Genomic DNA, 13,580 nt, shown 5'->3' on the forward strand with positions numbered 1-13,580 from the left:
TTACATGGCATGCATAAAAGAAATGAGCCCATGTTTTTTTTTATACAAAGCAAAAATATTAAATATACCATCTGAAACGTATCACTACAGTGGCACCTGTAAGATAGAGGAGGACACATGGTGCATGCATGTTAATATTTATTAATATTAATAAATTCATTAAAAATATTATCTTTTTTATAAAGTTAATGCATATTATTTATAAGGCTCAGGGCATCCAGGTGCAGTGGTTCTGCCCTTGGCCTTAAAGGAGATGTCAGAGTGTGCAGGAGATCAGTGATGTGGCCTGCAGGATTGATGCCTATTCCTGGCCCTGGGCCCAGGTAGGCAGGCTCTTTCTTTGTCCAGGAGTCCTGATTGGATAGACTGAGGTGGAGCTTTTTCCTCATTGGTTAAGCTCTCAAGAGCAACAGGCACAAGTAAACTGCCATTGGGTCATTTCTTCTAGAACTTTCTCTGTGAAAACAAATTAGAACGTAAAAACAGGGTTCTGTTTCTCATGGGTACAGAGGACATACAAATATGGCACATTGGGCTGTTTTAATATCCCGAATGAATTCCACTGTGGAAATAATGAACAGGATTGGTTTCGCTGAGAAATTTGTGACAACCTTGAAATAACACAACGAGCAAACATTAGCTTCAGAGATTTTTTATTAAGAGTAAAAATTAAATGTATTGATTTAATTCATCAGCATTAACAAGGTTATACAATAAATATACATTCCTTTGCATTTTAAAATATATATGTATATATACTGCAAAAAAGTTCAATTGTAAAGGTTAATTTGTAAAGGCAGGCCATGCAAACAAGTAGCATGCCAAAATAGAGAAACAAAAGAAGATAAAAACTAAATAAATAGTGATTACCTCATATTAAAGCATTTACAATGCATAGTAATTAATTCAGCTAGTGTAAAATGACAGCAGTGACTACGGGTACAGTAGAGTACAGAAAATATCTCTTTGCCTGTAAAGAAAGTTATAATGTCCACTAGATGGCAGTCAGTCTCCAATACAAGAGGATTGTACTGCATGTCAGCAAAAGATGACTTGAATTGTATTATTTTCAGCTTTAATGCCTTCACCAGGATATTCTATCTGCACAACTTCTGCACAACCGGATCTGGTGTATAGAAATCTTTCAGATAACCTGTAAGTCAGATCTAGAACTTTAGAAAACCTCAGAAAAATCTATCTGTTGTTTACGCTCAGTAAAAATTGAATTCCCCTTCTAAACATACCAGTGCAAAGCAGAATGGCCTAGCATCCTGGTGGATTCTGTAAGATTTTCAGTCCTATCAGATATTTTTGAAAGGCTCCTGTGATCCTATTTGTGAAAAAATGAATAAATAAATAAAAATAAAATATTGCAATGTAAAAGTTTGTAATGTTGTAGAAATCACCAACCATTCTCACCAGCTAGCATCTGTTATGAATATCTGGAAAGGGAGTAAGCTTTAAAATAGCTTACAGAAGGGCCAATTAAATGGGCTAACTATGGATATAGACAACTCAGAGGTAGATAGCTATGGTTTAAACTTAAACATGTGAAGTGGTGTCGCAGATACCTGGAGGAAAATGCTGGAAAACTGAGGTGTAAATATCTGAAAAACAGATTACATGTTTACACTCCTTGCATTCATGTGGAATGAACTTACCAACATAATCACAATGATGCAGTACTTTTGAGTAGCCCTGGGTGGCAGCAATAAGCCACCTCAGAAGTTCCAGGTGATATGATGCGAAACTGTGAAGTTTGTACTGATCTATGAGGCACCTGCTTTGGCCAGCATCAAAACAATGGCCTTTAGGGTACACATGAGCATAACAGAGAGGTGCAATACAAAGTAAGTGACAATAAATGTGAACATTAAAGGCAAAGGTTGTAGAATGAGAGGGCTGTTTGTTCTCTCCCTCAAAGGTTTGGCTTAAAAGTCTATCAAAAAATACACTCATTTCACAACCCTGGTTCCTTGAAATATACACACTCCTCTTTGGAACAAAATAAAGTCTGCTCTGTGAGATCTGCATGAAATGCGCTCACTTGAATCACCATCAAAAGAACCGGTTTTTCCTCTCCGAATACATGCTGACAAAACATATGGAAGCAACAACAGTTATTATAATTCATCTTAAGATCCAGTATATAAAAGCATCCTTCCAAAATGTAACATTAAGAAGGGACATCTACTTCAAAAAGGAAGTGCCTTTAGCAAGCACATGCACTGGAAGCAAGTATCTCTGGTATTTATCTACACATGTGAGTATATTATCAGGAGGTGTACTTGGGAAAGCACCACTTTTCCCTTTTTTTGCCACAAGAAAACAGCAGCTGCTTGATCTATGATGAATACCAGTATTTACAATGATGGAAAAGGGTATTTCTAGAGTTGTACAAAAAAATATATAAAACCATAAGAATCAAAAATACCCAATCTAATGCCCTGTAAAAAAAGTAGCTGTTCTCGTCATACATTCCACGTACAAAAAAAGATTATATAATTTGTATGCAGCAAATACAAACATGCGTGCACTTGTTAAAATGAACATATGTGTGTAAATTACCGAGCACTATAGTTCAAACATGACATGACACAGTGTACCAAATGGGATTTTGTCATACTAAAACATTTAGAGTATGAGAGAGGAGACAAGAAGAGACCTTACTAAAGTCAATGCCGCAGTAATCACAGAGTGAATAAATGATAATGATGTAAGCTAGAGCAAATGAGTGAATGAATGATCATAGCACAACCCAGAGTGATGGATGAATGAATGAACACGGGTGGGTTTTGTCCCCCGTGTGTCTGCCCATGCCCCTTCACCATCACATCAGATTGCATCTCTGAAAACTTAAAAGCAGCTACATTTTATTTATCTTCATCCAGAGGTATAAAAAGTTATAAAACCTACGGTGACCCGATAACGTGATGAGCCTTTCATATTGACACTCGGGACGTCCCGCTCGGTTTAATTCGGCACATGTCGTTTTTGCTGTGATGAAGCGCACGGTTACACGATGTTTTGAATCCACGACCAAGTGCAGTGTCGCAAAGAGGATGCAACGGAAGACGCTTCTCCTGCTGGAGGCGGAAACCCTGCAGCGCCCAGCTTGATGAAACAGTGAGCGGGTCTGTGTCGCTGCTATTTGTCCTTTGTGACAGAGTCACGCTAAAAGGGTGTAACTGGAGGTGTGCACACGCGTGGATCCTTTGCTGTCTTTGGACAGCCTGCTTCTGTTTATGGATTAACTCATTTTTCTCTGCCAAATCCCCATGCATGGACCTGATCACCAACGGCAAAACACCCGGGCAGCCAGCTAACTGCTAACCAAAAGCTGGATTGATACAAAAAAAAATGTCATTAGATTGTCATTGTTTTGCTGGTACATAAGCACTGAACAGCTGGATAAACTAACTCCAAGGAAAGATGATTCTAAAAATTTTCTGACTTCCAATGAACTTTTGCTTCCAAAAGTTTTGAATGTCCAACAAACTGAATATTTATTGGGATATAGTAACACGTTGCGATAAAACACTTGGGACTTCAGACACCTATCACCTCTACCTATCCTTCATTTCATCTCTTCAAATCACTCCCAGGGGAAAGGCGGGATTGCTAGAGACGCTGATTATTGAAAACCTTTGATTTAAAGGGCAGCAACCAGAGGATATTCCATTTAATGCTGTTTCAGCTCCAAGAGGGGGAGAGGTGAGGTCAGCTTGCAGTTGCAGAAGACATGACCTTTCCGATGTGTACCTAGTTTAAACTGCAGGGCTATACTCTATTCACCTCCCAATAGCCTTTCTTATGGCTAGGTATTCATTGTCTGCACATGTACTCCTTTATGTTAAAAACTTACACCTAAATAGGAGGACGTATTACTTCTGTAATTATTACTTATGTAATTAAGTTAATCACTTAACTTCCTCTTACAACTTGGCCTTTCTTGGTTTGGGTCCAAATTCTCATTTCAGGATCTATTTTTTATGGTATGTATTTTATAGTTTTTCACCAAATTTTCAGGGGTCTCTGATACGCCAAAATTCATAACAGTGTAAAGGTATATGCGTTACCATCCACAAGAGGAAGCCAGTATTTTAGGACCTTGTAAAATACATTTTTCAGAATTTTCTGAAAACTGAGAAATTCGTTTTTCGGTGGAATGTAAGCTCTCATTACAATATATGCACAATAACACAAAAACAGTCCAAAGACAACCGTTTTCCAATCACAAATGTGCCAAATGCATGCATCTGAGGTAGCATTCCACACAAATGTTTACAGTAAAAACTGCCAAAGATTGTTAAAACATTCTTCCTTACACAGCAGAATTCTGGAATGTAACGTCAATATTTCAAAAGCAGCTAAAAGTTTTGCCGTGAGTTAGAGAAAGATTGGCCCTGTTCATATGTACATGTTCCTCAGGGCTTCCCCATTCAACAATGACTTAATATTCATATCAAAAACATCATTTTAAGGATATTTGCTTTCTTGTTATCCAATTTGCTTTCCCTGTTTTCTCACCCCATATCAATTTATTGTGGCATGACAATGATGAAGGTCTAAAGAACTGCATTACAATGGGACAATAGAAGAGTAGCTCTGGTCCTAATCAAAGGGGAGGGTTATATTAGGCTATTCTAGTATCCTTTGTTATTTTTCCATTCATAATTATTTGATCAGCTGTTTCCCAACAATTCCTATTTAGTACTCTGTCAAAGGTGCGGGAATATCCAATTTCCCTCGCTATTTAATGCGCCTCTGGAAAAACACATGTCTGTATGTTTGAATACAAGCTTTGTGTTCTGACGAGAGTTATCAAAAGAACCTTTTTGTATAAAGCTCTTTATCAGGGTTCTTGACAACAGTATCTAAACACATCCATCTGCCATTGTTTGCACAGACACAAGAGAACTGAGGAAGCCTGTGCTTTCTATATCATTTGCACAATAGATTTCGTCCTTCATTTACTGAATTAATATTACACGTTTAAAAGGCCATTTTCATTCACTGTGTGCTAGTACTTTAAACCCCTGGGAGACCAAAACTGCTGCCCAGAATGATCCAGTTGACCTCCCGTTCTTCCATGCCCAGGGAAAAAAGACATGAGGATCTTTGTGCTGTTGAATGTGGTTGCGTCTCTTTCAGGGGGCCAGAAAAGAAAGAAAGAACAGAAAAATCAATGCTCTTAAATGAAGCACCCCAATGACCTATAAAACAAAATGAATCATGTCGAGGTCCATCAGGAGTTTGGTCCGACAGAGCATTTCAAACACCGTGACTCAAATTGGAATTTCATTTTTCAGAGGCCCATTTGTATTAGCCACCCAGCTTAAAACAGTCACCTGTCAGGTCGGGACGACCCCTGACCCCTGACCCCTGACTCCTGACTCCTCTGAACCAGCGGGAGGCATCTCAGCTGGCTGTTTTGGGCCGCGGGGCCTGGCTGGCTTTGTGCTTGCTGCATTCCGGGACCTTGTCGGCCTGCAGGGTCTTGGTGTAGTGGGAGTACCAGTCCCTCTCGAACACGGCCTTCACCTGCTCCACCACTGTGGCGTTCTTCTCCTCCTGGCCCTGCACCTGGCTGATAACCAGTCCCGCCCCCGCATTGTATGCAAACTCGTTCCCCACCCAGTCGAAGTTCCCTGAACGACACAGCAAGACACCTCTGTTATGGACAAATCACGAATCAAAACAGTACAGAAAATGGACCAGTCACCAGTCAGGACAGTACAGAAAATGGACCAGTCACCAGTCAGGACAGTACAGAAAATGGACCAATTACCAATCAGAACAGTACAAAAATGGCCAATCAGAACAATATGGAAAAGCACAGAGAAAAACAACACACATAAAGAACAGGCAAAAAGTTTTCTGACAGTCCTTTTCGTTCTCATACAGTTTTCATGAGTCAGTGATGCATGCATGTTATACAGCTTCTGGGTTTAAAATAGACAATTCTGGGATGAAGACCATCTGCTCCCGATGCTTTTGATGTATTTTCTGTTATTTTAATTGCATCTGGGAAATGCACTCTGCTACATGTTCAGCACTTTTTAACTATTGCGATTGCAAAAATCTGCTATAACAACTAAAATTTAATTGATTGATTGTTTGTCGCTATAAACTGGAGAAAAAATCCCACCGATGACACCCACCTATATAGACAGCGCTGTCTGTCACCATGTACTTGTTGTGGTTGATTCCACGTGCTGTTCCGTTCCTCTGGTCCCTCAAGCTGAAGAACTTCTACAAGGATGATCACACGCAAAGACACACTGACCCCCCACATTGAGCAAGATCCAATGCAGATTACACACACATTTGTCCTTTCAACATACAGATCCTTATTGTGTGAGGATCCTCTCAGACTCTGAGGGTGTTGTGTCCTCTAAGACACGATCCCTGTCTATACTGGTCCCTCAGTGGTGCAAAGAAATTCCCACGGGGGTCAGGACAGCGGTATTATATTATATTATATTATATTATACTTATATTACTTGCTGTTTATTTTATGTGTCATATCATGATGTGTTTTGGATTCTGTGATCTAGTGCCTGATGGTAGCATACTTGGGATCCCTTGTCTAATCAGGATGCACAAGTTAACTTGTGGTAGGGCATGAACAGGGCCTGGTCTGACACTGTTGCTCATTCAACTTGAATGGATACACTTCTGTTCTTTTGTGCTGGAAGTAGCTCTGGATAAGAGTGTCTGCAAAATGACTGTAATGTAATGTAATGTAATGGCACAGGTGTAGAAGTATTACCCAGTAAACTAGGTTGAGGAGTATTACTGGGGAACCTGTGGTGAAGCCAGATTGCCCAGGCAAGACACAATATTGAAAACAAACAGTGGCTTAATTACACCTGGCAAATCATTATCATAGCTTGAAAAGCACAGTGATAAAAACTGGGTTTTAAAATAAATTTAAATCATGTCCTGTAACAGGTAGCTACAAACTGCTTTAGCCCATCCCTCTTGTGAAATGTGCCTGTTGTACGGAGTGCAGCACACGTCAGTGGAGATCAAAGCGATTCTGTGCACATCCTTCGTGTCTGGCTTGGCTGGCTGGCTCCGTGGCGAAGGCCAACAGCTGGCGACAGGTAAACATGACCAGAGGCAGGTGTGCACTCACCACCTCCAGGGAACAGTTGTCCCTCTCCATACACAGCGACTTCAGGGACCACACGAAGTTGAAGGTCAGGGGGTGGGTCTGCTTCCAGCAGCTGATCAGCAGCCGCACTTTAATGCCCCTCAGGATCAGGGCCTCCCGGATCATCCCGTCGATGCGAGACCAGTACCTGCCCCGACCCACACGGCACAGCATCAGAGCAGCGCTAATCACTATTATTACTATTACTAACTACTGACTCAACTCAGTAAGGACAAAAAACCAGTGTACAAAAAAACAGCTAAATTGAGTGAAATTACACTGTCCTTGAAATGTCAAAGAAAATTGAATAGGTCTTGTAAAGAATGTGTATTTACTCTATTACACTATTTACCGTTTCTATTTTTTTGTGATTGATATATAAATATACAGCACCAATCAGATTAAGATAATGGGAAACATGCATTCAAAGGCATTTTGATCCAAAGGCTTATGCTAAAATGCTTGAAATTTGTTTCTTTTGGTTAGTTTGAAGAATCTAATAGTTTTTCATTTGTTTAACACTTTTTGATCACTGGATAATTCCATTTAATAGTTTTGATCTGTTCTAAAATGTGTAAAATAGTAAAAATAAAGAAAAAAGCCTTCTATGAGTAGGTGTGTCCAAACTTTTGACTTGTACTGCATACCAATGACTTTTTGATCCATCTATTCTGTGTCTCAAAAATGTCTTAATCCTGCCATCCCATCTCCCAGTTTCAGGGGAAACTGACCATAGAGGCACAGAAATAATATTTGAAAATCTACAGTTTTTTGTAAATTGCAATTGAAATGTCTGATGTGAGTGGGAACTCCGTTATCTGACTGTGTCACTGTGTCATGGTTTTGCTGCTCACCTGTGCGGGACTCTGTTGATTAGGGGCAGGTAGTCTCTGATGGATATGTAAACAAACCTTCGGGCCTCCTGGATCATGCGGAATATAGCATCGATGTCTCGAGTCCGGTCTTTGGGGCAGAAGACATCTGGAGAGCTCTGTGAGAATCAGCAACAAATTCACGAATCACCCAAGCGATTCAGTGCACGAGTCTCCAAAGTGGTTCAATGCACGAGTCACCTGAGCATTTCAATGCACAAGTCTCCAAAGTGATTTGATACAAGAATCACCAAAGCAATGCAATACATGACTCACCAAGGTAATCACCAGGAAAATTCAACTATAACAGTCAGGTGATTCGTATGCGCAAGTCACTCAGGTGATTCAAATGCACGAGTCACTCGGGTGATTCGTTTGCATGAGTCACTTGGGTGATTCGTATGCGCGAGTCCCAAGCGATTACCATGTAAATTCAATGCATGAGTCACCCAGATGATTACCAAGAATACTCAATGCATGAGTCACTCGGGCCATTACCAGGAAAGCTCAAATGCAGGACTCAACCAGGTGATTACAAGGAAAATTCTAATTGAAAATTCTGCATGAGTCAGCGAGATTACGTAAGTGCAAATGCACAAGTCGCTCTAGCGATTACCTGTAAAATTAGCAACGTCAGACTATGGCACCAGGCAAAGACATTTTCATATCAGTTTAAAAGGGTTTGCCACCCTCACATCCCCCCTGGGGGAGCTCTCAAGCGTGTAATCCACGGCCTCAGGAGAGCCTCAGGCAACTGCCATGAGAAATAGATATCCTCTCAGCCACCAGGGGGCGCACTGCAAGAGCATTCTCCATTCACCTTTCTGCTTTACAGTTTTTCTGCTTCACATAAGAACTCTTACACAGCGTGTGAGTGATAGCTTTCTCTTTTTTTCCTGCCAAATTACATTCTGCGTTATTTATGTGTGCACCCCCCCCCCCCCTCCGCAGTCGGTTCCCGACCTTGAAACTGTTGGAATATATCATTTCCTTGGCAGAGTCACGGGCATCTGAGACACACCCAAATGCATCTGTCAAAGGCACACGCCATATCAGAGTAGGCTGCAGCACATTTGCCTTACCTTCCAACAACACACACGGGACACCAAACCCCTTCATCCGCATCTCATAAGCATATTATGGGTGGGAGCCTAGAGTTGCTCATTAAGACCAAATTAAATTTAACACTTCAGAGCTAAAAACCCAACATATGGTTTCTGAGTGACTCACTGTAAAGGACAACCACTCACTGTCTAAGCCTGGTTACAGTAAATACAGGCGACGATCCAGACAGCATTATTTGAACCCCCTTTCATAAATCAAGAGAGGTAACCATAAATGGCTGATTTGATGTATATGATTTATATGTTTTTCACGTGATTTACATGCTGAGAAAACTTGATTGGCCCTTGACTGGATTATGACCTCGATATGCAAAGTCAGGTCAAACGGGTACCTTTTTTGATACCGGTTTTAAAAGCACACCTTGTTCAGTTAATCTGTTTACTGCACCACAATTAATTCAATGAAAAAAAAAAAACTGAAATTGATTCCAGGTGCTATCTTAACCTGTTCTATATCACTAGAGTGGAGACTAGCGCCAGATGGAGATGCACACAGAGTTAACACTCTTTAGGATGGTGTGTGTTTAATTGGATGAAATGCTGCCCGAAACCCCCTTCCCCTGCCTACATCCTAAGATCCTGACTCCTTCTCTCATACCAGTCACAGAGACAGTAAACCCAGAGAGTACACAGGAAACTAACCATTTTCACAAGTCCAAAAGCTTTTATCAGATGAGGAGGTGATGTGCATGCATGGTTTGATTTAAAATATATGAGCTCATCCTTCAAAAGGAATCAATGCAGGTATACTCTCAGAGCAGAGAATCCCTGTTGTCCTTTTTTCTGTATGTCATTAGACTGTCATTGTAACTGATATTATTAGCTGTTGTGTTAATGGTTTTAGTTGGGACACCTGTTTAAATAATGGATTGCAAGGATTACAGGGGCGATATGTTTGCATGTCGCAGTTTGGCTCCATTGATCCCGGCACCCATCTGGCAGTGGATTTCATGGTATCAGGATCCATGTCTCTGTAAGTCCAGCTCAGCTGTTCAGGACTCAGGATCACTGTACACATCAGTGGTGCTGGTTGCTTCATTGATTATCCCACTGTGCGTTAATCGGTGTAACTGTCCACTGACTCCAGCTGATGTCAACAGATCTACTGATTCATGCATGGCTCTGTTCAGAGGTAGCAGGGCTACTTTAAAAAGTGGGAGAATGTAAACTTACTATTTTGTATATTACATTCTTGTCATTTAGCAGACATTCTTATTCAGAGTGAATTACATACAGAAGGTTTTTTATCCATTTATACAGCTGGATATTTAATGAGGCATTTTTGAGTTAAGTACCTTACCCAGGAGTACAACAGCTGTGCCCCAGCAGGGAATCGAACCAGCAATGTTTTGGTTACAAATCTTGCTCCCAGGATTTGTAGATTTTATTTTGTAGATATTATTATTCTGTAGGAGACAGCACGGCAAGTGAGAGCAGCACCTGTGACAACAGGTCATTCAGCCACACAGGTAGAGACCACGCCCAGCTCTACAGGTGGCCCTGGGTCGCCTAAACATTCACCTGGCCACACCAAGCCTTGCAGCCCATGGTAAAAAAATTCTGACTGACTATACATCATGGCACCTTTGCCAAGCAAGTATTCCAGTCCCCCATTACAGATATCCAGAGGCGGCAGTGGTGGAGACACTTACAGACACATAGACGTTGGCCTTGGTGCCGTTGAGGAGCACTGGCAGTGCCCTGTCCTTGTTGTAGAGGGCGGTCACTCGCTTGGACCAGATGGACGGCACAAAGTCCTTGTATTGCAGCTGCCAGTAGAGGGAGAAGATCCTGTGGAGGTCCAGCGCCAGGCAGCTGCAGTTAAAGATCACCACCCCCAGCTCCTTCATCTGAGACCCCGAAAACAGAGACATGGAGACCAGCAATCAGCTCTCTCGCTGCCACAGCACAGCCTGCAGGGACACTGTGTGTATGTGTGTGCGTGTGTGCGCGTGTGTGTCAGAGACAGAGAGAGAGAGAGTGTATCTGTGTGTGCGTGTGTGCACGTGTGTGTCAGAGACAGAGAGAGAGAGAGTGTATCTGTGTGTGCGCGTGTGTGTGAGAGTGTGCGTGTATGTGTATGTGTGTGTGTGCGTGTGTGCGCGTGTGTGTCAGAGACAGAGAGAGAGAGAGAGTGTGCGTGTGTGTGAGAGTGTGCGTGTATGTGTGTGTGTGTGTGTGTGTGTGTGTTTGAAACACCAATGACATAAAAGGGGAAGTGGGAAAATCTTGTACCGCAGATGGACACATTGCGAACACAAGGCACGTCCATGTTTCTTTATCAGGGGGGTTGAAAGCCAACCATGAAATTAAAGTTTTTAAAGTCCTCAGTAAATGGACAAAAAGTAGGAGCAGCAATACCGGAGACTTGCATGTATGCTGTTTCATCTCACATCTAGGCTTGTTACAAGACATTGGACAGTTTATGTGATATCTGAAACAGAGCTTTTGGTGAGTTTTGATGGACTCAGAAACCATTACTCTGTGAAAAACCATATACTGTTCCTGTAAAGAGCGCTAGCTGTATCTCATCATGGAGCTTTTTGGAAAATGGGTTCAGAAAAAAGCAGCAGAATCTCCATTTCAGAATCCTTCCAGAAGCTGAATGGTTTTGAAGGCTCTCCTTCAGCAGTGAAGGTACAGGGCGACCATCATGGCCGCCGCTACTTTGAACAGCAACCTTGCTGCCAGATAAGCCTTTGGCGGCCAGGAAACACTTGAGAAGAGCTATTACTAAAAAATAGATGGGAGAGATGTCTGTGAAGACTATCCTGCTATTGAACGAGACACACTGGTATGCTGCCAGTGTGTGAAGGATTCTGGGATATCCCAACAGCCCTGAAACTCACCTGGGAGTTACCCTGTGTCCATGTGCAAAACAACCCTTAATATTCTCCTCCTGCTCCAACCCTTCCCCTCCTCCTACAACTCCTACCCCTCCCCTCCTACTCCCCCACCTTCCCTTGCACCCCCTCCTATTCCTGCCTAATCTCTCCGTCACACCTGCATGGCACTGGAGACCTCAAAGGCTTGACCCAGCCCTTTTCCTGGAGCCGGCATTCCCACTAAAGCAAGGTGAAAGCAGGCAAAAGCAGGGTTATAGCAGATCACAGCAGCAATGTGCCTGCTTCCCGGCTTTTATTTCCTTCCCTAAGAGGTGTTTCTCAGACGGATAATCTGGGACTCTTTGTCCTCAGTAACAAATGCATTTCAGGGAAAGCGTGAAGCTACAATGTATATCAAAAGATATTCCTCCCCCTCCCTCTCCCTCCCTCTTTCTTCATCCTTCCAACCTCCCTCTCTCACTTCACCCCATCTCTCCCTCCTGCTCTCTCTCACTCTCTCTCTCTCTCGCTCTCTCTCGCTCTCTCACACACACACACTCACACACACACACACACACACACACACACACACACACACACACACACACACACACACATACACACACACACTCAGGCCCTCCCTCTCTCTAGCCGAACGCTGGTCACTTTCCAGCCAGCTAAACTAGAGAATATCCTGGCAACGTTTCTGAGATATAGTTCAAAGCTGTGGAAACACAGACACATAGTTTATGAGCTGCACCTTGTACATGGCTTTAGGCACCACTTTTATAGTTTGAGCAAGTACCTCGCTGCATGCTTATACATTTGTATTTTTATACTAGCTGAATTTAAGGAAAGACATATATTTGTGCTGTGATGTTCGACAAGTACCACATGGTATATGCACAGTAATCATACAAGTGGTCATTTGGCAACTGAATGAGTAAGAATCTCATGCAATGATGCATATTTCCATGCATTATTATGTTGATAGTATCCACTCTACCCTACCAAAAATTCAGGGGGCTAAGGAGTTAATGGATAAAGCATGTCTTTTTCAAGGAAATGACCAGCAGGTCAGTTTGCCTTTGACCTTAATTACTGCTTCAATGCATTGTGCTAGATTGTCTACTAATTTCTGGTAGAAATCTGGTGGTATTGTGCTCCACTCATTGAAAGCATTAGTAAGCTCTACTCCTGAAGAGTGCTGTATTGGCCTTGCCCTAATTCTGCACACCAATATATCCCAAAGATGTTCTATCAGGTTGAATCTGAGGCTTCGTGTCAGTGACTAATAGCGTTAAAAGGATGACCTTTTTGGTCCCACCGGACCACTTCTTGTTTTCCCAACAAAGGATGTCTTTTTTCACCTAGAAATAGGCATGATGGGGTCATATCATATTGAGGTCATACTTTTGCATGGTTTGCTCTCTGATTTGCGCTATTTTCAGTTCATTCCAAAATAAATGGAATGGAAACAAGCCTATATCAATAGTTGCCACATTGCCACAAATTATGGAATCATGGATTATCTCATCCATGTATCTTTCTGAAAACAGCCACAATCTCCTGTCTACGCTAAAAGCTGCAGTTTTTA

The 13,580-nt window shown here is 42.0% G+C and overlaps 1 protein-coding gene across 1 annotated transcript in view; it reads right to left on the reverse strand.

The window, feature by feature from the left end:
• Positions 1–5,421: 5,421 nt before the first annotated feature.
• The window catches only part of LOC118790283 (inactive phospholipase D5-like), a 64,601-nt gene continuing 56,442 nt past the window's right edge, over positions 5,422–13,580 (reverse strand). The window contains exons 6-10 of the mRNA XM_036547188.1: positions 10,811–11,008; positions 8,017–8,153; positions 7,145–7,310; positions 6,165–6,255; positions 5,422–5,651 (exon numbers count right to left, since the gene is read on the reverse strand). Of these exons, the coding sequence (XP_036403081.1) occupies positions 5,422–5,651; positions 6,165–6,255; positions 7,145–7,310; positions 8,017–8,153; positions 10,811–11,008 (822 nt within the window). The remainder of the gene's footprint in view (positions 5,652–6,164; positions 6,256–7,144; positions 7,311–8,016; positions 8,154–10,810; positions 11,009–13,580) is intronic.

The sequence above is a fragment of the Megalops cyprinoides genome, chromosome 15 (genome assembly GCF_013368585.1).
Source record: "Megalops cyprinoides isolate fMegCyp1 chromosome 15, fMegCyp1.pri, whole genome shotgun sequence".
NCBI lineage: Eukaryota > Metazoa > Chordata > Actinopteri > Elopiformes > Megalopidae > Megalops > Megalops cyprinoides.